The 25,422-nt window shown below is 35.8% G+C and overlaps 2 protein-coding genes and 1 long non-coding RNA gene across 6 annotated transcripts; 1 reads left to right on the top strand and 2 right to left on the bottom strand.

The window, feature by feature from the left end:
* Positions 1-1,607: 1,607 nt before the first annotated feature.
* LOC103833621 lies at positions 1,608-8,600 on the bottom strand. Of its 4 annotated transcripts, XM_033276696.1 has the most exons (16): positions 8,382-8,600; positions 8,089-8,241; positions 7,878-7,966; positions 7,663-7,761; positions 7,482-7,583; positions 7,252-7,395; positions 7,072-7,166; positions 6,853-6,982; positions 6,669-6,773; positions 6,529-6,556; positions 2,560-2,638; positions 2,431-2,482; positions 2,269-2,358; positions 2,097-2,181; positions 1,946-2,010; positions 1,608-1,844 (listed from the first exon to the last, which is right to left on the bottom strand). In XM_033276696.1, exons 8-16 carry the CDS (start codon positions 6,925-6,927, stop codon positions 1,761-1,763), a joined length of 663 nt encoding a protein of 220 aa, XP_033132587.1. In that variant the 5' UTR covers positions 6,928-6,982; positions 7,072-7,166; positions 7,252-7,395; positions 7,482-7,583; positions 7,663-7,761; positions 7,878-7,966; positions 8,089-8,241; positions 8,382-8,600; the 3' UTR covers positions 1,608-1,760. The 4 variants fall into 4 exon arrangements, with proteins under 4 accessions (XP_033132587.1, XP_033132586.1, XP_033132589.1 ...); XM_033276695.1 differs by having other exon boundaries at positions 7,072-7,395; XM_033276698.1 differs by lacking the exons at positions 1,608-1,844; positions 1,946-2,010; positions 2,097-2,181; ... (4 more) ...; positions 6,669-6,773; positions 7,878-7,966.
* Positions 8,601-8,818: 218 nt separating this feature from the next.
* On the top strand, positions 8,819-19,960 carry LOC117127201. Its single transcript, XR_004450022.1, has 2 exons — positions 8,819-9,010; positions 9,772-19,960. It is a non-coding gene; the product is annotated as an uncharacterized LOC117127201 (long non-coding RNA).
* Positions 19,961-22,468: 2,508 nt separating this feature from the next.
* Positions 22,469-24,668, bottom strand: LOC103833617 (patatin-like phospholipase domain-containing protein 4). Its single transcript, XM_009109694.3, has 7 exons — positions 24,064-24,668; positions 23,849-23,992; positions 23,631-23,703; positions 23,451-23,556; positions 23,273-23,369; positions 22,891-22,986; positions 22,469-22,800 (listed from the first exon to the last, which is right to left on the bottom strand). The coding sequence occupies exons 1-7, from the start codon at positions 24,502-24,504 to the stop codon at positions 22,645-22,647; spliced, it is 1,113 nt and encodes a 370-aa protein (XP_009107942.1). The 5' UTR covers positions 24,505-24,668; the 3' UTR covers positions 22,469-22,644.
* Between the last annotated feature and the right edge of the window lie 754 nt (positions 24,669-25,422).

The raw sequence follows: 25,422 nt of genomic DNA, 5'->3' as shown, positions 1-25,422 counted from the left end.
AATTTTTAATAGAATCTATTGTTATTGCTTTAAAAAAATTCAAAATTCACTCAAATCCCATGTTATTCAATTTTTTTTAGTAATTACTGATTTTTTAATTCTAATTAAATCTAGTGTTATTGGGAGATGAATTTTATTCTTTTTTACACATAAGACTTAACTTTCAAACAATCATATGTATCCATGTGATTTTCAAAATTCATGTGATAAAAAACTAGAAAACAAAATAATTCTTACCAAATATCTATTGCACCTTAAATCCAAATTATAATTCATTACATTTATATAATTTACATTTTTAAATATATAATTATTTTTATAAATATTATCATTTTGAATATAAATATTAACAATTACATTTCTAAATATTAATAATTTTAAAATAATTTTTTAAATAGTTTCAAAAAGCATTTTCTAATTAGCGAACATGTCAAAAAACTTTTACTTAGAAAAAAAATCTAAGTTGCATGAAAAAATGAATGAGTTTGGGAATCAAGTTTTTTCTTTAATTGGCCAAATTCTTTTTATTGAAATTTTGAATACTTCTAATAGAGAGAAAATTAAATACATCATTGAAGTTTCTGTTATATGAGTTGACCTTAAAGACTTAGTTTTCAAATTAATACAACACTAGGTTAAGATCCGTTCCTTGTGTGGGATGAACATTATATATATTTTATTTTCACATTGTATGTAATAAAAATGTATATTGAATAATTAAAAATTTAGTAACTATTACATATACAATTAAATTGGTGCAAACACATAAATAAATAACACTTTTTCTATTTTATATGGTATAAAATTAAATTTAAATAATATTAACATAAATATATAATATATTTTTAATATTGTTATCTATTAAATAATTTTTTCTGCTCATTTTTTTTGATCATTGTATCTTTTTATAACAAAACCTTTAAATCACTGATAACAAAATTTTCATTGTGAAATGATTAATAGTTTAGGAATTTATAATTTTGCAAAAAAACTCAATGTAAAGTTAAAATAAATATTAAGTTGTCAATATTTTTTCAAAGCTTTTGTCAAAAAGAAAAATTGTTCAAAGCAAATCTCAAAATTAAAATATTTATCTATTTTTTATCTGGTACATTGTTTAATTTAAATGATATATATATATATATCTTAATATTTATTAAATAAGACATCCTGCTTATATAATTTTGTAATCATTTGTATCTTATCAGAATAAAAATTTTAAATTATGGATCATAATTTTTTTTAAATATATATATTAGTAATTTATAATCGTTTTTAAAATTTCAAAATATAACATAAACATAAAAGTCTAAATTTTTATTATATGGTTAATGTGGTTGTTTAATTTATTTTAATAAATGAAAAATGACAGATGATACAATAATTTTTATCAAATCTTTATTATTCAAAATCGTTAACTGTCATATATACTTTAGCCACACATTAAGCAATTCTGTAATTTTTATTTAAGAAAAGAATGAAGAAAATTAATAATTAATTTATGAATTCTGTAATTTTTATTTAAGAAAAGAATGAAGAAAATTAATAATTAATTTATGGTTAGTTTAATAAAACTTATTATATATTTAGGTGGACTAATTTATTTCTTTAAGGATTCTATAAATCATTGTAGTGATGTCACATGCATATTTCAATGTTATAATACTTATCTTTTAAATACAAGGGATTTCAAATTTTGAATATTATATATAATCTAAATTCTTTAGAATGAATTTTAACATGGTTGAAAAAGACCCTCCTTAGAAATAAGAGGATTCCAGCATTTTAGCTCTCTGTCCTGCATTCAGAGCCTCTGCATCACCTTCCATGGCATAGCTCTTCTCCTGGCACCAAAAGTATGACATGGTTTTCTCATCACTAAAACTCATTGACACATGAACAAAACTCAGTGAGATCCTACTTGTAGAATTCATATTGTGTTTACCTGCAAACGCCACGTGAAAGGAGAACCTTCTCTGACCTTTATCCTCTTTCTGATAACTTCTTTGGCTGCACACATCAGAGCCAAGAGCATTCATTGGTATAGTAAACAAGATGTATATTTAATGAAAATTTTAATACTCTACAACAAGTACCAGTGGACGATTGGCCTGTCTTTAGCAGCGGCTGGCACCATACTTCATTGAAAACATCTATCTGTTCATCTGATGCCGCAATGATCTGTTATTAACGACCAAACAGTGTAGAAAGGAATCCATTGTGTTTGATCCAGAGAGTTTTTGAGTTAGTAGCTTGAGCTTTATTTACCTTATAGTCAATGGCATTAAAATCTGAACCAAGTAAACATAGAGCCTGTTTGTAGTTACCCTTCGCGTATTCGTACACAGCTTCTCCCAGCTAATAAAAAAGAAAATGAAGACTGATATTGACTGTTAGAACAGAGAAGACGGTCAAGAACGGAGAACAAACCTGAATCGCTTTCTGCATCACTTGTTGTTTCGTCTTGTTCATCTTTGATAGTCTGCAAGAACAACATAGTTTCACAACACACCCAGTTTCAGTTATAGAAACTGTAGAAGATTATAAATTCTTACTAACCGGAACTTCAGACCCTCAAGTAATTCATGAGCCATTGAAGTCTCTCCAACCTTCGCCAGCGCCCAAACTATCAGTATATCTGATAGACTTCTATTAGCTCGAGTCTGACGTGGCAGGGAGGACGCTGACGTGTTTAATGAGGAAGAGCCAGGGGAGCCTTGGTTTGGTTCACCGCACCTTTATATGAGAGAATACTGACTTGGTTCAGGAGGCTAAATGTACTGATTTGGTGGTTTTCAACAGTAAATGGGACTGATGTTCTTGATATAAAGGTTGGTAAGCATGAAGAAATGACAGAACCAAGCACACAGTTGGAGATACAAGTGGTGAATCATCAATTGTGTAAAGAGAGAAGAGCTGTGTTATTGATGCTTTTCAAGAGATGCATGCTGCACACTCTGATACAAGAAAGGCAGAAATGGAAGAAGAAGAGTTACAAAACTGGGATGTTCAAATACAAAGCTAGATTGAAGCAAGTGCTAGGTCTGCCATTACATGTTGTGCTTTGCCATTGGAGAAGCTCTTCTTTTGTTTGGCATCGCTGGAGAAGTAAGGGTGATTCACTTATTCTTCTGAGAAGGTTGGCAATCTAGAGGGGCAGAGACGAATAAGAAGTGAAAATGGATTGTTCAAGGCATATATACTTGCAATGCTTTCGTCTCAGTGGAGGCTGCACGTCAGTTTATAAATTGGTGGTTTCTTTTCATACAAGCTTGTGGGCAAGCTTGATTTCGTGGGGAATGTATTGATAGACTTCTATTAGCTCGAGTCTGACGTGGCAGGGAGGACGCTGACGTGTTTAATGAGGAAGAGCCAGGGGAGCCTTGGTTTGGTTCAGAAGGTTTGCAGTTGGAAAGATTAACGGAGAAAGACGATATAAATATAGTTCGTCTTCTTCACTTGTTCTTCATGCTTTGTATGTTGTTGTTCGTAGACGCCATGAGTCTCGGCACGGTCGCCATGAGATCGTCGTGATCAGTCATCTTCGCCATGAGAAGGTGATTGTGATCGGAATCTGCAAAGCTATCTTGTATTCATTGTTCTATCTTGTATTCTGGTTTGATAAAGGAGTTAGAGATATCAATACTCTATCATTGGTGCGGTAAAACTGTGATCGAAGCTAACGCGGTGGTGTTACGGTGATGATGAAGTTCGGTGAATCGGCGGCAAGAATCAAGGGAAGCGATGGTTTTGTTGCTGGATTCGTCGGAGGCGCTATTGAGTTTCACGAACGATGCGAAGATTACGGAAGTTACGGAAATCGCGGAGTTTCCAGAGATGATGCGAACAAGACGATGCAGAGAGATCCGTTGGTGACGCGAGACGATAAGGCGACGGCAGAGCGATTGGATTCTGTGGAGAAGCAGATCGCAACGATCGGAGAGGATTCAAGCGCAGTCATGGGAATCGTTACGGTTCCAGTGTTTCCGGATGTCGACTTGAGGCAGTGGATTTCGTGGATGGAGCATTACTTTGCTCGGAAGGGACTCACTGACTTCGAGAAGTTACACATGGCTTATGGATTCATTGTGGATGAAGCTGAGAGGTACATTAGTGGTATCGATTCTTTGAGGCCTATTAGAAGCTGGAAACATATGAAAGAAACGTTGTTGTGGCAATTTGGCGCTGATGATGATCCAGAGAAGATCAGAATGAAAGCTAGTTATGATAGAGGCCAAAAAGCTTTCTTGGAGTGGGAAGCAGACAAGCGACGACATTCCCGACTGTGTTCAGGTGATAATGGTGACATAACTTTCACGGATGAATCAACCTCACACAATGCCATTGTTCATGAGACTGGAGTAGTGAGGAACTGTTCTCTGTCAGATTTGATTCAGCCAGCTTTAGATTCCGAGACGGTTCATGAAAGAGATATGGTGATACATACTGTCCCTGCTGCAGAAGTTTCTGTACAATCTGAAACAATACTCGAGAACGATGTTTTTGTTGAGACTGGTCATGAGGACGAACTAAGTACAGAGAAAGAAGCAGAGCAGGTGTCAAAGTCACTATGTATTACAGCTCAGGAGGAGAGATTAGTTGCAGAGATGTCTCTAAAGGGGCCAGATTTGGTGAAGACGATGGCATTAACGACTTTGGATAGTGTGTCTGTGAGTTCTAGTGATGGGCATGTTTCAAGTTCAGAAGCTGCTCAAGAGGCAGAAGTAGAGCTTAAGCCTGCGTCACTTCCGGGTATGGAGCAACAAGCTGATGTTAAACGTGAGATATCAGACAGTGCTTGTGTGGAGCAACCTGATTTGTTTCTTGAGAAAGCTCCAAGTTCTTCTCTGGTTGATAGGAAGCTAAAGGAGGCCTTGCATTCAAGGAAGGAATCTGCAGGAACTGTCAAGGGCCTTCAGAAGTTGAGTGAGTTGTTGCAGGCACAACTGTGTCATGTCCAAATGAAAAGTTTGGATGTAATTACCTTGTTGACTTCAGAACAACAAACTTTGGAGCCAAAGAGGAGGAGTTCCAAGTCATGGCACTTCAAATATAAAGCTGAGAACGTGGGGCTGTGTAAACAATACAATCATGTCCTATATTATACGTGTTGGATTCTGCATATGAGAGACTGGTTGCGGCAGCGCAAGGATGGACAGTGTTTGAAGTTTTGGTACTCTCGGTTTCCATGCGTTCCTGTCCTGGCTGAAATATGGAGATCATTGTGCAAAATAATAACTCAGGGTGAGAACAAGGCAGTTGCAGGAATGTCTCAGTGTGAGAACTTAGCTATTACTCTTATCTCGGTTATCCACACATTTGAGAGGTTCAGAGTAGAGAATGGCAGTGTTTGGATTAGTAGCATAATTCTTCCATGCCACGTACTATACCATGCATGTCTGATGAGCAAGAGGACAGGGCAGATGTTTTTGTTCCAGATGCCGCAGATTTTACAAGTGTTGCAACATTTTTTGGTTGGTGAGGGAGAGTTCCACGTGATTCATAAATGGAGGTTTAAGTCAGTGGCAGATACAAGACCAGAATGGCAGAGATTCCTTATCATTTTCTTCTGTTCAAGCTTGAGGGCAAGCTTGGTTTCAAGGGCGGGTGTATATGAGAGAATACTGACTTGGTTCAGGAGGCTAAATGTACTGATTTGGTGGTTTTCAACAGTAAATGGGACTGATGTTCTTGATATAAAGGTTGGTAAGCATGAAGAAATGACAGAACCAAGCACACAGTTGGAGATACAAGTGGTGAATCATCAATTGTGTAAAGAGAGAAGAGCTGTGTTATTGATGCTTTTCAAGAGATGCATGCTGCACACTCTGATACAAGAAAGGCAGAAATGGAAGAAGAAGAGTTACAAAACTGGGATGTTCAAATACAAAGCTAGATTGAAGCAAGTGCTAGGTCTGCCATTACATGTTGTGCTTTGCCATTGGAGAAGCTCTTCTTTTGTTTGGCATCGCTGGAGAAGTAAGGGTGATTCACTTATTCTTCTGAGAAGGTTGGCAATCTAGAGGGGCAGAGACGAATAAGAAGTGAAAATGGATTGTTCAAGGCATATATACTTGCAATGCTTTCGTCTCAGTGGAGGCTGCACGTCAGTTTATAAATTGGTGGTTTCTTTTCATACAAGCTTGTGGGCAAGCTTGATTTCGTGGGGAATGTATTGATAGACTTCTATTAGCTCGAGTCTGACGTGGCAGGGAGGACGCTGACGTGTTTAATGAGGAAGAGCCAGGGGAGCCTTGGTTTGGTTCAGAAGGTTTGCAGTTGGAAAGATTAACGGAGAAAGACGATATAAATATAGTTCGTCTTCTTCACTTGTTCTTCATGCTTTGTATGTTGTTGTTCGTAGACGCCATGAGTCTCGGCACGGTCGCCATGAGATCGTCGTGATCAGTCATCTTCGCCATGAGAAGGTGATTGTGATCGGAATCTGCAAAGCTATCTTGTATTCATTGTTCTATCTTGTATTCTGGTTTGATAAAGGAGTTAGAGATATCAATACTCTATCAATATCTAGCTGCCAGTCCAAATACCAGTTTGCCTGAAATGTTAAACCACACATGTGGCCGAGAAAAAAACTAATCATTTCGACATATCAATAAAAACCCTATGGAGAAAAAGAACACATGTCATCCTACTAGTGCATGGCTTACCTGATCAGTTAAACGAGCAGCAAGGAGTTCCAGACGGTCTTTAAAACCATCAAGAACATCTCTTACATCCAAACGCAAGAACAAACCCAGAGCATTGAGATAAACCTAAAGAGTTGCATACAGTTGAATATTGGATGAAAGGAAATGAAAGCATAAAAATTTTCTAACCAAAGAGAGAATTTACCTCTGGAGGAATGGCGTCCTCTTTCTCCAGTTCTTTCCAGATGTGATTATCATAAATCTCCTTCACTTTACTCATTGGTGACCCTCCTTCCAAGTAACAGAGGGCAACATGCCACCAATTGTGTGTACACCTTATAATTTTATATATATTATTATTATCAGGGTTCTATCTAAATGATAAGAGTTGAGCTTTATAATATTCAAGTAGGAAAAGCTCTACAAGAATGATGTGCAAGAAAGTCAATATTCTGCCAGTTCTTCCATGAACTCCACTGCTTCTTTAAAATGACATTTATGTTGAAGAACATGACAAAACTGCAACAAACAAAGTTAAATCTTTACAAGAAAAAGAAAACCCTAAAATGCTGAATGAGATGTCAACTTGTTTGAAACAACTCACGCAGTGATGTGCCAAGGCGTCTTCTTTGTTTATCCCATAGCCTTTTCTGGAAGCAGCTGCGGCTTCTTCCATTCGACCAAGTTCTAACAATGGGAACGCAAGCATACCGTGTATATAACTTTCATCTTGATTCTCAGGTAGAACCTACAGCGTGAAGCAGATAAAATAATAGCCTTAGGCTAAGTGTAAATCATATTAAGTGACCATCAACTTGAAGAGAGATAAAGTACCTGCTGAACAAGATTCAAAAAGGGAACAGGCTTAGCCATCTGGAAACTTAAAACCTGAGCTCTCTTCAGATAGACCAAGTCCTTTGGGAATCTTTTAAGTAGCTGCAGACCATATATATAACTTAAGACCGATTTATTGGTGCCGGGTTCATGAAAATAACAATGGAAGTGAGAACTGAACCTCGATGTGCATTTCAAAAGCCAAGTCGTCATCCTTGTCCTCTGAAATCAAGTAAGTAACAGTCTCGAAAACGGCTTTCTCATAAGGTGTAGAGCGTTCCTGAAGAAGAAGAAGAAAAAACGAATTATACTAAGAGCACCATTAACCCAAGTGCTTATTGGGGTGTTTAACAAAAAAATAATATAATAGTAGGTGGGTCCCAGGATAGGACTTACAAAATTTTAAACACCAGCTCTTCTGCAGCCTATTTAAACACCAGTCTCACTTATACATGGTGACCCGCGATTGATCCATTTTTTAATTTCTTTTTTAATTAGAAAAAAACAATTTAAGCACCCCAATACCACATTATGAGTTTGTTAGGTTAATGGTGCTCTAAGAATCTTCCTCGAAACTAAAAGTAGTGAATATAAAAAGAAGACTCACAAGTTTACTAGACGCAGATTTAACGTAGAGATTAACTTTGGAAGGATCACATGAGGAAAGGTAATGAGCAGCTAAAATGTTCCCCAAAACACAATCTTTGTCGTGTAGTGGTGCTTCAAGAATCACTTTCATGTTCCTCCCATAACTAAGAACCTGAACACGACCAAACAAGAATTAATGAGTACAGTTACAAAGAGTCCAAGATCAAAACTTCATGAGAAATTAGAAAAAAAAACAGAGAAAAGCACAGCATGAAAGCACAAAAAGAAAGAGAGAGAAAATGGAAGAGGAACCTGTTGAAAATAGGAGTCAATTGCGTTCATGCATTAATCATCGGAAGAGGCATTATCCTCATAACCCCACCGGACGCATCTCACTATCTTCTCCATTATTACAACAAAAAAAAACAAGTACAACAGAGCCCAAAACTCACAGCTTTCTACAAGCGCAGTTCTGTCTTTCTTCAGTGTTGGAAGATGTTTTGACTTTTGAGAGAGAGAGACAATTATAGCTTGAAAAGCGACAGCGAGACTTGCATGTTCCTTGTAGTCATCAATCATTCAAGTTATTTTTAAATAAATAAAAAAACACGAGTTCCTCCTCTCTTGTGATCATGTGACGTGTTCGTCCGTTATTGTTTTTGTCGCCTTTTGGATAAACTAATTATGACTCTACCTACCAGTGAGGATACTAAACCAATTCAATTTACAGATCATGATTCAATCGGTTTAGAAGACCGGGATTCTTGTTATGTTAATCACTTTGATCCTTTCTCTTCTCTGACGAAATATTCGGCGAAGCAGTGTCGCCTTTTGCTCTAACGTTACATGTTCCTCCGGTGGTCTCTGCTGTAAGGTGGAGCTAGCTCCAGCCGTAGCTGCTGGTTATGGTGTTCTTCTTCTTGGAGGCGGCCTCTTAGCATGTAAGTTATTCATCTTACAATACAGACTTTTACTTTGGATTTGCTTTTTTCCTTACTTCACTAAATTTCGATCTTTTTCCCAACTATAGATAGCATGTAAGTGATAGATACAAGCGCATGTTTTGATTGGTAGAACATCAGCATTAACATTATGCTCTACATTATCTAATAAAGTATTTACTAAATGTTAATGTTCTTCAAATGCTCTCTGACCAATGCTCTCTCGCCAATGTTCTCATATAAAGATTTTAGAAGAGCATTTGCATTTATAATTTATAAAATTAAGAAAAATATATAATTAATTCATTTATTTTATTTAATAATATCATAAAATTATTTTTATATCCAGAAAATAAAATTTTGATTTCTAAAATTAATTTACAATAATTTATTTTATTTTAAAATAGTATTTCACATTTAAAATATAATAGTTTGATTTATTTTAAATGTTAAATATTATTTTAAAAAATAGATATTTAATTATAAAAATTATTTTAAAATAATAATTTTTGATATAAACATAATTTTAAAATTATTAAATAAAATAAATTAATGATATATCTTTTAGTTTTATATGTTAATATATATATATATATATATATATATATATATATATATATATATATATATTAGAAATATATTCATTAAAAAAAAAAATATATATTATATACTAATTTTTATAATAATTTTAAATAGCATATTAATACTATTTTACCAATTATCATATTAAACAGTTTAGAAAAAACATACAATTCCTGCAGTATACTGCTTCTATAGCATACTGCTATTGCTAATGCTCTACCTATCGAGACCTTATGAGAGAAGGACGTTACCAATCAAGAACTTACGAGAGAAGGAGGTTTAAGAAGAATGAAGTAAAGAGTGGAGTGGAAGAAACGAGGGAATAAGCTTGAAGTCTTTTAAAACAAATAAGCAGATGACACGTGCTTGTATAAGAAAGAAGTATAAATACTAGTATTGTTTCTGTTATACGGTTATGGTTATCGAAGATTACAATTGTAAAACTTAGCATATGAGCTAGGATCTACTCAGGTGATGAGAGTAGAGTGATACTCAGGTGAAAGAGTATCAATACAGTTGTAGTTCTCGAGTTGATTCATCAATATACTATGTTACTCCAGAGATCCAATCTTTGATCTTAATAGTAAGCTAACCCCGCCTTCTTCCAAAACTTATCCCAGGAAGCATCGGTCTTGCATGTGATCGGTTCTTGTTCCAGATGAGCTTGACCAAGGTTCCTTTACCTCTCAGGTATTGTATGAGTACACTTTGGTTTTTGTCCTTGTACTTGAGCCCGATTATATTGACACAACTGTAGACTACATCACTTAAAAAGAAGCACTTTTAATTTCCTTATAAATAAGCTTGTTATTAACAGTATGCGTCTCATATAAAGTGGATTATGTTTCCAGCGGTTATTTTTATTCTTTTTGTTTTTGTAAATTTGTTTAAATCCAACGAACATGAATTGACTCGGTAGAAAGAAAAGAATTGAAACTAGTCACTGCTTTAACATTTTTAAAAAAAACTTGTATAACCTATTATAAATTTAGATGATTATTATAATTTATAAAAATACTTTAGAATAAAAATAATAATTTATTTTCATTTGGTAATAATTGTAAGATAATAAAATATAATCGACTTATATTCATTTTTTATAAAAATGTATTCAAAATATGATTTATTATTTATTATATTTTCTAGATTTTGTAATCTAAACAATTTTAGGTTTAGTTTTGTATAAAATTGAGAATCAAATCGAATTAGAACCTGATAGACAATGTTTTCATTTCAGTAAAACCTGATAGGGTGCGTTGAAATTCACGTAAACCTGTTTTCATTTCAATTTTGGACTTTAAACAGCAAATAGTAATGGAATTAACCAAACCGAACCTATCAAACCAAACCGACCCGAATACGATACTTTTCTACCATATGAATATATATGCAAGTTGCATCAAAAAGCTATGTATAGAAAGCCATATAAATATGAGGGCACTGCGGTATGTAAAGGTGGATGATGTGTTTCATATCAAACGTCACCTATCTGCGGTACAACAGCATATATGGTTGGGTAAGAGTTTATTTTCATTGCAGGTCACTTTCCATCTTTTTATTACATTGTAGATCACAATGTGCTACTGAGGTAGTTTAGTATGGTTGAAGACCAATTTGACCTTTGTAAAGGTAAACCAAGTATGAGTAATTAGGTAACTGGACAAATAATTTCTAGTTGGGCTAGTTATAAGATTTGAAATTTAAAAATCCATGAGTTTAGGTGGTGGACACGTAGGAGAGTTAAAATTAGTTTTTTTTTACCTTGGGTCCAACAAAAAGTTTAGACTTTATCCTTTTTTTCATCGTGGGTAAAAGTAGATCTAATTGCACTGGAGAAGGCGGCGAACGAAATCAGCGACGAAGAATGTTTAAACTGACGGAGAAGACGATGTCGTCGAGAAAAAACGAGAATCAAAGGGGAAAGGAAAAGGTTAGACACTTTTCTCGCTTTACTACTTTCCGGTTGTGGGGTTAGGGTTTCAATTAAGTTTTCTGATTCTGGGATTTACTATTTATGGGTTAGATTGCCGAGATTTCTAAGATGTTTATGGTGCTTTTTTGGTTTGATTAACAAAGATTCAGCAACAAGAGGAGGGAGCAGTAGATGAAAGGTATGTATGAACGCCACTTGCGATGTTGTACATGTTAATATGAATGTATAGTTGTACAATGTTGTGTGAGGGTATGTATGTACAAAGGGGGGTTGAGTGTACATAATGACTAGGTTGTATGTATGTACATGGAGAGTTGGGTATACATGAGGATTTAAATTTTGCGTGTATTAGAATCTGACACTAGCCCTAATTTTCTATATTGTTTTTTTGGCAGAGACGACGCCGATGGAAGTGGTAGACAAGGAATCGCCGCCTGAGGCTCTTTGCAGTGACCTATTATGATATTAAAAGTTGGAAAGTGACCATGAGTGTAATTGTTTCGTTGGGTAAAATACTAGAGTTATTAACATTGCAGGTCACTTTTAAGTTTTTATTGTCACTCTAGAACACTTATAGCTACCGAGGTACTTTCGGTGGTTAATTACACCAATAACCTCCCAACGGTAGCAAACTGAACTTTGGCTTTATTTTTTTTTCTGTTTCCTCACTTGTTATTTTTTTGGTGGGTTTTAAAATATGTTGAATTTTAAATTGGTAAAATCTCTCTCTCTCTCTCTCTCTCTCTCTCTCTCTCTCTCTCTCTCTCTCTCTCTCTCTCTCTCCCTCTCTCTCAATTTTTCAGATATGTCAAATTAAACGTCCAACTTTTTTCCGGCGAGAATCTTGAGGCTTTAATAATCTATACAAAAGGTTGAGTTTTATGGAGTCTTAGGTTTGATGTTTCCCAGATGTGTTGTCTAAAGTAATATGGAACCAATTGACACAAGACAAGAAGAAATTCCTTAGTTATGGAAGAGGTTTTGCTAAGAGATAACAACAAGTTAACAACATAGATCTATAGTTTCTTTGAGAACTATAAGTCTGGCTGGTGTTATCTTGCTATGTGAGGTTCTCATCTGTAATTTCTACAGCTTTTTTGTTGTTAATTTGAAAGAATTCTCGTCAAACTCAAATTGAAAAACTAAACATGAGTTAATAATGACTCATGTTTCACTTTTGTTGAAATCTGATCATGGTTTTGTTATACATGGTAACTTGAGAGGAAGGTTGGATGTGAATATGATGCTGGAGACGGTGGAGAAGAAGAATCCCAGTGGCAGATTCATCTGTTGCATTAACATGGTGAAGATTCATCTCAGAAACAGAGGAGATGATAGCTTTGATGGTTCAGCTGATTGTTGGCAGTTACAAAGCCACGTAAATCTGATTTGAGCAAAGAGATAGGTGTGTCTGCAGAAGAGAAGGCAATGGGATCTTTGGACCGGTCGATGAACACTATTTTGTCTCAATTTTACTTTTCGTGACGCTTTAGTTTGTGGATATTATAACTGTGTACACCCTGACAGCAAATAAATAGTGTACATATGGATAGTAATCTTACTGTACATACAAATCGTGTCTAATAACCTGAACGATGTGATTTCTTTTGGTTAACTAGTATATGATTATCTTTGACTATAATGAGAAGGCTTTATCATCCTAACGAGAAGGCTAGATCAATCATTGTAACAAGAAGGCTTGATCATCCTAATGTACTGAAGTTAGAAGCTTGATCAATATGTCTGGTTTCCTCTTCTCTTTACTTTTATTTTGTATATATATATATATAGAAAATGAGCGTATAAGCCAAGCTGATACAAAGCAAAACTACAAAAATATGTACAATCACAATTAAACACATGTACATATGTACACTAAACAAATGTACATATGTTTCACAAACCCTCCCACTGACCGTATATATGCTTTATAAACATTTCCATTCTAAATAGGATTTAAGCAACTAATATTCCTCTTTCTCTATTAGGTTAGTGCAATCAGAGAAAAAAACTTGTTTCAGGTTATAAATATGTACACTCTGACAGTAAATAAATAGTGTACATATGGATAGTAATTTTATTGTACATATAAATCTTGTTTAATAACCTGAATGATGTGATTTCTTTTGGTTAACTAGTATATGATTATCTTTGACCATAATGAGAATGCTTGATCATCCTAATGAGAAGTCTAGAGCAACCATTGTAACGAGAAGGCTTGATCATTCTATTGTACTGAAGTTAGAAGATTGATCAATATGTCTGGTTTCATCTTCTCTTTACTTTTATTTTGTATATATATATAGAAAATGAGTGTACAAGCCAAGCTGATACAAAGAAAAACTACAAAAATATGTACAACCACAATTAAACACTCATATGTACACTAAACAAATGTACATATGTTTCACAAACCCTCCTACTGACCGTACATATGCTTTACAAACCTTTCCATTCTAAATAGGATTAAGCAACTAACTTTCCTCCTTCTCTATTAGGTTAGTGCAATCAGAGAGAAAAAACTTGTTTTAGACAAATGTATTGATTGCATTATTTCAGAAATTTGTCTATGCTACTATTTTGTGCTATGACTGTGTAAAAAATGTGTTTGGGAATGTTTTTATCGGCATTTGATATTTCTTTTTTTAGATCTTGTTCTTGTATTTGCATATTGCAACATATGTATGGCCAACATTAATGTCCATGTGTACACATAGACCTCATTATCCACGTGTACGTATCCACATGTACACCGGTTGGTAATATCCACAGCTTACGATATCCATGTGTACATCAATGTCATGACTAAAATAATATTTTCAAGCATGCTTTCACTCAATCCCTCAACATAAGAAAAAAAAAAGAACTTACAAAAGCGTCAAAGCTTTTATTCATGGTGTCGGAGTGTCCAAATTCTCCACCATACGGAGATGATGATTCATGCATAAGTATCAAGAAAGGGGTGAAGGAGAGCTCGCGTCGGTTACGGCGGTGTTGTGACGGTTATGGTGTTGACGATGGGAGTACATATGAGGAAATGGGTGGATGTAATTAGAGAACTGAACAAACCTTTGTCCCACGAGTCCATGACCATCATTAACAAACCTTCTAACAATTGAAAAACCAACAATTTTGCTATGTCATCTACGTCGTCGTCGATGTCACCTACTGCCAACGTCTCCGCCGTCATCTATGTTCTCCCACTGTCGTCTATGTCACCATTTAACCATCATCACCATCATCAGACCAGCATCTTGGTACATCTCAAAAAATAGATCGAACAACATAGATAATCATTTGAAGTGAATTATGTTGGAAAAGAAATATGAAAAAGCAAATCTGGATGAAGAAGAGAGAGTGAGACCTACTATATTTTTTCAATTAACGAAGTCTTTTAGATTTTGTTATAATAGAACTATGGTTTACTATTTGAAAAAAAAAAAAGGTTAGTTTTGGAATTTTGTATGCTCCACATATGTGGTTTCTCATGGAAAAGAGTGAAAAACTGCTCTAGTAGTTATAAGTGTCTTATAGTGTTATAAAAAGTCAAAAAGTGACCTTGGGTGTAATTGTTTCAAAATACTATGTGCACCAACTAGCTACAAGAGATGTAATAGCAAAAAGATGCAAGAAAGAAATAAGATGAGGAGAAGAAAACCATCGTTTAAAAATAAAGATAGACTGATCAAATAACAATGGTACAAAGAGAGCTGACTAGTTACATAAAGTAGAGAATAAACTCTCGAAATAATAAACAGAACCAGTGAGTCTGTTAGGTTGGAAGAGTAACTCATACGATTGGGTATGGGGATCATGTATCACCAGTGGGTCAATGCAAGCACCGCTTTGAAGCAAAATCCGACCCTTGTCCAGATTTGCTATTGGTAAAAGCGTGAAGTCAGTACTCCACCAAGAAGAAATTGGGTTGAGGTCAAGTGAACACATTGTCTTCCATGTCTTGCCTGAAGAATCAAACGACCATATTACTTGGGTGTTCTCTTTTCTCTTTCTCTCAGACACGCACAAACGGTTATCGAGGATGCACATGGTGAGCAGGTGAGGATCACAAGGGTGGGCAATGGGAGCTTTACAGATGAGTTGGAATGTCACGGTGTGAAGATCAAAAGATAGTACCATGGGTTCTTCACACGCGGTGAACCAATAAAGAGACCCATCTAAATGGACGGGTTTATGGTAACAATTGATCGGATAAGGAGAAGCAGGGATAACGTACCTCCAAGTGTTGGTGCTAAAATCAAAAACTTCGCAGTGAGGAACAAACTTTGGTACAAACCCGGATTAATTATACAACCAAACCGGCTTGTAAGTGCCTCTTAGTTTATCTTTACCAAATCCAAGCCTAGGGATTGATACCACTCAAATTACCCTAAGGATTGATTTATACTCTCTCAAATAAGAGGTCGAGTTGTAGTACTTAGGGATCGAATTCACAGGGAGCTAGAAAACCTAAGAAATCTAATATGATTTGTTAAGCAAGATGGTTTTAGAGATTTAAATGTAAATTGCAGTTTAATATTGAACAAGTGTTTGTTCAATATGATTGGTTGAGGTTTTGGTGCTTAAAAAGGAAATAGTTAGACTTAAGCTTTTTACAGGAAAATTGGGATTATAATCCTACAGATGTCTAATTAGTTGCATGCATGATAATGTAAAGCTCAACTACTTGATCAACAAGTCAATCAGCTCTCGCATGTTTTGACTTGTCTATTAACTAGATCTAGTGATCTCAACTCTCGTTATTTTGATCAATAGAAAGTGTCGATCGATAATCCTATAGGGATATCGATCGATACACCATTTGCTCCGTCGATCGATTATTCAAGTATGGTATAGATCCACGCGCTCTAGTCAAGCTTTATGTGCGGGTTGACTAATTGCTTACTAAGCTCACTAGACCAGCTCTCGCCTTGCTCATAGCAAGAAACATAGTTCAATTAGAATGTTTTCAAGATGAGAATGAATCTCTCGCTTTTATCAATCAATCCTATGGCAAGTTCTAGGTAGCTAATCTAGACACAAGCATTAATGAACAATCCTAATAATGATTATCACAACTCAACAATCTATAGTTGGGGCTAATCAATCATAACCTATTTAAACTCTAAAATCTAACAATGGAACTACTCAGACATGGCTAAGCCATTCATAACATCAATTAAGTATGATAACTTCATTAGAATATTAAATAGATATTAATGGAGTTCCAATCATAAATTATAACTTTGGATCTTCTCTCTAATCTATCAAAATCCTAAAAATAATGCTGTGAAAATAATAAAACTAGAAAAGCACACTTTGCCTCTAACATGGCGGCAAAGCTTATATAATTAGGGTAAAACTCGTGAGGGGTAATTTTGTAAAATGGTGAAGACTTGGGCTTCAAGTCGGCTGTGACCAAACGGGCTTTCTGCACGCTTCGCTGTCGATCGATACACAGATGTGAGTATCGACCGATTATTCATCTCCAATATCGACCGATGGTCGAGCTCGATGGTCATCTCGGGTGTTTGCTCCAAATATCTCCAAAATTCTCCAAAATCATCACTTATCTCCAAAACACTCATGATCTTATAAATATAATAAATAGACTTTATAATATAATAATTATTAATAAAAACACCTATAAACTATGGATAAAAATGGGTCAAATCCATAGTCTATCAGGGATTGTGCATTCCATAAATCCATTCTCGTCCCCCTGAATGATGAGGTGTTGTAGTTGGAAAGAGGAAGAATCCGATGCCATCCAATGGCGGGATTGGCAACAACACTCAGTTCGAACATACATAAGACGCATATTAGACCGTCACAACTACTATAGCAGAACATGCTACACGTAATAGGGAACTTGAAAGTCCAATCTATTGATGACCCAAACACAAATGTTCGATCATAATCTAGGTCCTCATGGTCTTCATAGCAGAGATTCAAGATAAGGACATCGGGACCACGTAATTGCTTGCGGCGGATCAAGTGTCGTTCCTTGAAACGTTGGGAGTCGATTGTGAATTTCCACTTCTTGGATACAGATCAGAATCTCAGCAGAGGCTCTGCGGGCACGAGGATGAGCTCTACCAGATCGTGGGGTAGCAATTCCGCTCTAGATGAGTTATGTCTTTTCAGTTTTCAGCAACATTCTACTTCGGTTCTACAGAAACTACTCATGTGAGTTCTATAATTAAGAGTATATATAGGCACACAATTTTATTCAGAAAAAAAAAGAAAAAAAGGAAAGTTTCCATTGAGTAACACGGAAACAAACATATTCATATTGAACAAAACTTAGGTTCAACCTTTAAACTCACCTCCCTTCTTAAAGCACATCCAATGAGGTTCTACCCATTAGAGCACTTTCAATGGGGGTTCTTTCCATTGGGGTTCTTAATATATGTGTTATGTATATATATATATATGTATGTATACATTATATATGTATAAGTAATTGTAGGGTCCACAATTTTTGTGGAACCCCATAGGTAAGAGTTCTTAAAAGAGGGTTTTAAGAATCCTTATTTATGGAGTTTCACAATAATTGTGGATTCCACAATTATTTACACATATATAATATATACATACATATATATACACATAATACATATATTAAGAACTCCAATGGGGTTTCTCCCCATTGGAGATGGTTTAAACTTGCCATATATGTATATATTGTATATGTATATGTAGTTGTGGGGTCCATTATTTTGGGAAGAACCCCTCCTTAAGAGACTTTAGGAGGGGTTTTTCCCAAAATAATGGATCCCACAACCACATACACATATACAATCTATATACAAAATTTTAATAGTTATATATTTTAAATTATATTCATTAACTAATCTTTAATTCAATTGTTCGACGAAGCACTTTCGAAAGATAATTATACTCTTAAAAATCCAAGTGTCAGTGTTAGAGAGTATATGGTAGATAAGTTTAACCGAGCCTTCAACATGAATATAACTTATGTGTTTTTTAAAAACAAGATCGATGAATTTGATCTCCACTCAAATTACCCTAGAGAGTGAATTACTCTCTCAAATAAGAGGTTCAGTTGTAGTACTTAAGGATCAAATCCACGAGAAGCTAGGGAACCTAATAAATATAATCAGAGTGATTAAGCTAGGTTGATTATGATTAAATGTAAAAAGCAGGTTTGTGAGCAAGGCAGTTGCTCGATTGATTTGATTGGATTTTTGATGTTTTAGATGAAATAGCTAGCTTTAGGGTTTCTATTCAGGTAATCAGGATTATAATCCTACAGATTCCTAACAAGTTGTATGCATGATATTATAAAGCTCAAACACTTATAAACAAACCAATCGGCGTTCGCTTTCTAGGTTTGTCTAGTGACCAGATATAAGTGTCGATCGATGATTCTAGAGGAATATCGATCGATACACTTGTTGTACCGTCGATCGATTATTATATAGGAATATCGATCGACACGTTCTTAGTCAAGCTTTACGCGCGGGTTGAATTAGGCTCACTAGGCTTCCTAGATCAGCTTTCACCTTACTCTAGAAATCCTAGCTCAATTAGGACGGATTCAGGGTGAAATGCAAGTGATGACTTGAGTCAACAACTCCTAGGCAAGTTCTAGCTAGCTAAACTAGAAACATGAATTAATGACAATTCTAATGATGAATACACAACTTAGCAATCTATAGTTGGGGCTAATCCTTCGTAACCTATTTAAACCCTAAACCAAACAATAGAATTACTCAGACATGGCTAAATAATTTATAACATCAATTAGGTATAAAAACTACATAGATAAATAAATAGATATTAATGGAGTTTCAATCACAAATCTCTTTGGATCTTCTCTCCAACTCTACTAAAATCTTAGAAAACGTTTACTGTGAAAATAAGAAAACAAAACGCATCATTTGCCTCTAACATGTTTGCAAGCTATAAATATTAGGTTTAAATTCATAAGGGATAATCTTGTAAATTGGTGAAGTCTTGGACTCTAAGTCGGCTGGAACCAAACGGGCTTCTGCGCACTTCGCCGTCGATCGATGTTACAAGATGTGCATCGATCGATTATTGTCTCTGAATGTCTGCCATTGGTCTTGCTTAATGGTCAGCTCGGATGTTTTCTCCAATTATCTCCAAAATGCTCCAAAATCATCACTTTCTTTCAAATCACTCATGATCCTATAAATAAACTAAATAGACTCTACAACATAATAATTAGTTATTAAAACACTTATAAAACATGGCTAAAAGTGGGTAAAATCCATGGCCTATCAACTCCCCCAGACTTATCCTTTTGTTTGTACTCAAGAAAAACATACATGCATTATCTCTGAAAGATGTTTGAAAATAACAGGGACTCACAGATTTAAAACTTATAATCATCATCTTAGGAAATCCTAGTCTTTGAAGCACACTATACCATATCCTAGTCTAGCAACCAAATTATATTTGTCAATAACTTAGCAAATCATGTCTGACAATCCCCTCTACCAACCTCAATTCTTGCATAAATAAAAGTGTAGGTTTTACCTTGGGGGGTATCGATCACATGATACAAGAACAAGTATTTGGATCTGCATGTAAATAAAAGTTCCTTTCCTCTGTCTCTACTAATTTCTCTCTCAGTCAAAGTCTGCTTTATTGTAAGAACATTGACCAAGATTGGACATGCTTCGATGAATCAAACTTTAATGGTTTTAGCCACCAAATCTTGTTTACTTCTTTTTGACCTATATCCTAGGATTATTTGTGAATCAAGCCTTAATGGTTGTAACCACCAAGTCCTGTTATAATCCTTTACCTATATCATTCTTATGAATCAAGCCTTAATGGTTGTAGCCACCAAGTCATGTTCGAATTCTTTTCTTAAATTATCATCTATAATTATTACATATGTATATTTTTATCTATATTTCGAAATAGAGAGAGAGGGTGATAAATCTACACAAGGCTTTACTTTCTAGACTTGCTTGAAGAATCAAATCTCATGTATACGAAGCCCCAAGACAAGCAGAGTTGAGCTCAATTAGGTTGGAGGTCAGCTTTGGTTCCTTCAAACATTCTCAGCAAGTGTAATATAGTTGACAGGTTGATCCACTTTGGTATCTTTATTGTTATCTCCAACTAGTAAGTCTAGAATGGTGTGGTTAGATAATAAGAAAAAACAATAAGTTCATTGTCCCCTTCTTGACTCAATAAAAACTTATTTTTGAAAATATTTTAATAAGATTCATGAAATAAACTAATATCTATAAACCTCCCCCCAGACTTAAACTACAATATCCCCAGTGTAAATTCAGTCGGACTTATGGTGAAAACTAAAGCATAAGAACACAATTTAACAAGTAAGAACGATACACCAGACCGGAATAGATGTCGATCGATGTAAAGATGTTGTCATCGGTCGTGACAGGTGATGATCTGTTGATCGATGTCCGCAGAGTCTCGTCGGTCGATATTATGGGCAATCGGGATCTCTTTTTTTGTTTTTTTTTATGACCTGCAATTTTTTTTAAAACTAACATAAGTACTAAACTAATAAAAACCAATTAAAAATTACCTAATAGTGGGTTGCTTCACACTCAGCGGTTTGTTATAATCATTTAGCTTGACTTTGGAGGTGATTTGGCTAGTAATGTGGAAAGCTGGTACTTGCTGGAAAGCAAGTTTCCATCTTTTATCTGCTCTTGTTGAACCATGTACCAGTGAAGTCTCTTATTGCCTTGTCTCCTCTGCACCATTTGTCTTTCATTGTTGCAGTTGTATGCTCTATCTTTTGCATTCTGTCTCCAAGACATTCAAGTTTGAACTGATGTATCACAAGTGTGGCATATGTGTCAATTGAGATATCCTCTCCATGGTTGTTTATATCAGACATCTGATTTCACCTTTGGTACTAGCCCTCGTCGGTTTGTAACTTCGTGATCGATGTCCTTCTGGGACTGTCGGTCGATATGTTGATGCGTCCGTCGATCGATGTCGATGCCTCTGGTCGACGAGCGATGTATCTCTGAATCTCCACTATCTCCCTCTGCATTGCTTCTGTCTGAGAAGTCAAAGAACTGATGGTGATGTCCCATGGGAAATAGATGCCATCACATCTCTTATCAAGCCTCTCTTCTGCTGCTCCCAGAGTTCTGTAGATCTCTTCTACCATCTGATCAATCTCTGCTCTGGTGTAAGAATCTGGTTGAGACTTCATCAGATTTGATTGTGACGGGTCAGCGTCGATCGATGTTGTAAGGTCTCTGTCAATCGATGCTGGTGTAGTTGTTTCGGCCGCACGCTGTGTCTGCATTCTGGCTATGTCTTGCCTCATCTCCTCCATGCATGTAGTCAACCAATTGATGCTATCATTCAGTGGGTAGTAGACACCATCAAGCTTCATCTGAAAGTCATCTTCATTTTTTTCTTGGGCTCCACATATTCCATAAAGCATTTCATTTATCTCATCTTTGGTGTAGATTTCTGGTACCAGCTTGGTCAGTGTGAATGACCTAGCATGTTCAAGAAGACATAGGTAGCTGGACTCGTCCATTGAAACCCTTTTCAGAAGATTTCTGATATCATCTTTGGATACACGGATGATGTGTCCATCTACATCTCGGACATGTCCATGATCATCTTTGTGGAATTTCCTACTTCCATCACAGACATAGGCTCTTTTTTCAAATTCGGGATGTCTATCGATTGATGTTGAGTCTTCATTGTCGATCGATGGTCGAGTATGTTGTTGATACTCCTGCAGCTCAAATCAAAACAAAACAAAACTATTACCTCGGCCAATGATTGCATCCCATCCTCCCTCTTCATGCTTTTCCAAATCCCTACCAGGAACCGATTGCTCTCTTTCACTTTTACAAACAATGTTGTGGCGACAAATCTCCAAGTACCAAAGCTTTGTGGAGTGACTAATGTTTGTTTGTTGGTTGTTGCTATAAATCAAACACATGAAAGTTTGTAGTTTTTTGATGAATAAAAGAGGCGTTGAACTCTTATCTACCACTGGATTTTGTTTTGATTACAAAAGTCTCCTTGTGGGAAAAGTATTAATCTATTATTATAGCGCAATAAACAGACTATTTTTAGTTAAAATAAATTAACTACTGAATTCTTGTAATTTCTAACTAGCTTGAATCGCTTGAGCTGCAGGAGTATCATCATAGACCAGTTCATCCACTGGATTCATCTCAGACCACGTAGCTGCATCGGCATATCCTAGCTCAAACAGCCTATCCAACACCTCGTCTTCTGCTGGCTCCAGTGCCCATTTCAATAGCTATGTATCAGAAAGAAAAAAAAAACGAAAGATTAACACACTTACTCTCAAAGGACAATGATATCCACTAGAAGGAACTGATCATTTAACCTGTCTTGCGGTTGCCCTGTTTAGAGGGTTGCAGTCTGGGCTGATCCCAATACCCTTTAGTTTGAAGCTACTAGCGGAAAACGCACAAACTCGAACCTGTGAGAAAGATTTGAAACAGAAAGTTCATTGAGCTCCAAGGAACAGCTGCTATAACATGTGACCTAAAGCGAAAATCACAAAGCAATGGTCGGTCTTGTTTCACTCATTTACTCTATTTTTCAGAATTGTCTTATGATAGTTTAACATATGAAAGGGCTTCCAAAATAGTGACAAGGCCATCCACGCTTTTAGTTGATCTCAAAGAAATGGAATCAACAGACAACAACAGAAGCAACAACTACTCAAGATAAAGAATAGAGAAACAAAACAAGAAGCGTCTTACTGTTTTAGCAGCAGCAGTTGGTGGCATAAACAATGTCAAACCTCCATCAACACAAACTCGATTACGGAACATCGTTACAGGCCTTGGTGCAAGGTATCTGCATTTGTTCTTACATAATGTAAGTTGAAAGTTGGTGTAAAATTCAAAAGCAAGCACCAGTAAACCTCAAGGTATTTACCCTGGAATAAATGAAGATGTATGAACTGCATTTATAAGGTCACTTTTGGAGTCGAATTGATCCACCAGTAAACCTCTAGGTTTCCAGAGCACCTGTGTGACAGCAACTAAAATGCCAGTAGAATGATGATCAGAGAAGTCAAATCGAAAGAGGATTGAAGGGAAAAGCTGCTTCTTTTACCACGAACTCTGCCATTGGACCTAATATGAATATCATCCGGTAGTAATTTCTCCATAGACTCTCTGAGCACAGCCTAAAATCACATTTGACTTGGATCAACAATATCATCACCTTGCGTTTCACTCTTATATTGCATACAAAATCATGCTATAAAAGAAATGACAGAACAAACATAAAGTCATCTGTCTGAAACAGAGAACGAGAAGAAAACTAATTACCCCAAGACGAAAAGCAGTGCCATTGCGTCGACAATCATCAGCAAGAACCTTGGTAGCTTCAAGGGCTTCCCACATAGAGGATCCTGAGGTTATCACAGCACAGACTACAGCACCAGCAGAAGCTCCTGCCAAAGGAGTAGTGTCCTGAATCAAACAACATAAGTTACCATCAACAACCTTTTCTTGAATTCAGACAGAGAGAATTCAAGAAGCACCTTGATGTAACCCTTCTCGATGAGAAGCTGAGCAACACCAAGATGATAAGGGAACAAAAGACCAGCGGCAGAGAAGCTAAAACCGGGGCTTGTAATGACCCTCCTCTCTTTCTCAGCCTCCACGTCTTTAACCCTTTGTTCCCATATCATCTCTGGATCAACCTCATCTTCAATTACTGTTCCTATTCTATCTCCCTCATCACTCGGAGGCGTCCGTTGATTCGACCTTTTCAAAAGCCTCGACGCGACTCCGATGAACATATCACCGGTGGCAGCAGAGAAGGATCTCTTCTCTGGATTCGAAGAAACCTGCTGGTTTCCGGCAGACCCATCAGAAGAAGAGGAGCATGATAGCCTAAGGGAGAAAACCCTCGGTGAAAGGTTGAAGCTTTGGCTTGTACGGAGCGATATGAAGGGTCTGGGAAGAAGAGAGATTGCCATGGATAAAAGGGTCACACTCAGATTATTATTTCGCAATTTCCAAAGTTAGAGATTTGATCATCGCAGTTCACCAGAGACAGAGAGTCGTGAGAATGAATGAGACTGTGTTACGTGGCGAAATTGGCTGCTCTATAAATGCAAATTTTACAGAATATCTTTTCCGAACAACAAACACCGACTCTTTAATTCGATCAAATGGTGGAACGTGACTTTTACCAAGTTATACGTAGAAGTACAGTATAACTAGTTTTAGCTTAAGTTATACATTTGTCTAGGTACCACTTGATAAAACTATAAATTAGTTATACAGTTTTACCAATAATTGTACGAATTGATAAAACTAATTCAAAGTTTTGTTAAGTTGTATTATTGTCGAAGTACAACTTTGTAATACTTTGAACCTAGTTTAACCACGTTTTACAGTTTTACAAAATTATATTTTAATAATTGTATAACTTGGTAAAATTTTGTTTCTGGGTTGAAGTTTTAGTTTCACATTTCTCATATATTCTTACATCAAGCTAAATGTGTAGTGCGAGAGAGACAGAAAGAGAGAGAGAGAAAGAAAGAGAAAAAAGAGGAAAACATATGAGATTCAAAGAAGAACCCTAAAATTGCAAACAAAGAACAACAAATCAAAAAAGAAGAGAAACATATACGATTCGAAGAAGAAGAGATTTGAAGAAGAAGAGAATCGAAGAAAAACAATAGGAAAAGCATAACAACCGAAGGGGGAAAAATTAAAGACAAAAAAGATTTGGATCGAAGAATGAAAGAGAAGAGAGAAAAGGAGAAGAGAGAAAGAAGATGAAGAATGAAAATGAAATCTAGATCTGCAGAGATAAGAGAGAAAATTAGGTTTAGTAGCATGTTGTGTAAATAAGTAGATTCATATTGGGTATATTGGATTTTTTTATC

This window comes from Brassica rapa, chromosome A08, assembly GCF_000309985.2.
Source record: "Brassica rapa cultivar Chiifu-401-42 chromosome A08, CAAS_Brap_v3.01, whole genome shotgun sequence".
NCBI lineage: Eukaryota > Viridiplantae > Streptophyta > Magnoliopsida > Brassicales > Brassicaceae > Brassica > Brassica rapa.
This window is presented reverse-complemented; position numbering and strand designations above follow the sequence as displayed.

Bases quoted from the DNA above. Each gene is read 5' to 3' on its own strand.
- LOC103833621 (XM_033276695.1), bottom strand. From the start codon at position 6,927: ATGAGTAAAGTGAAGGAGATTTATGATAATCACATCTGGAAAGAACTG. The intron at 2,483-2,559 runs GTTAGTAAGAAT...TTGTTCTTGCAG, and splicing joins CTTGAGGGTCTGAAGTTCCG to ACTATCAAAGATGAACAAGA. The intron at 1,845-1,945 runs GTAAACACAATA...TTTTGGTGCCAG, and splicing joins CTTTCACGTGGCGTTTGCAG to GAGAAGAGCTATGCCATGGA.
- LOC103833617 (XM_009109694.3), bottom strand. From the start codon at position 24,504: ATGGCAATCTCTCTTCTTCCCAGACCCTTCATATCGCTCCGTACAAGC. The intron at 23,370-23,450 runs GTAAATACCTTG...GAACAAATGCAG, and splicing joins ACATCTTCATTTATTCCAGG to ATACCTTGCACCAAGGCCTG. The intron at 22,801-22,890 runs GTTAAATGATCA...TCTGATACATAG, and splicing joins ACAGGGCAACCGCAAGACAG to CTATTGAAATGGGCACTGGA.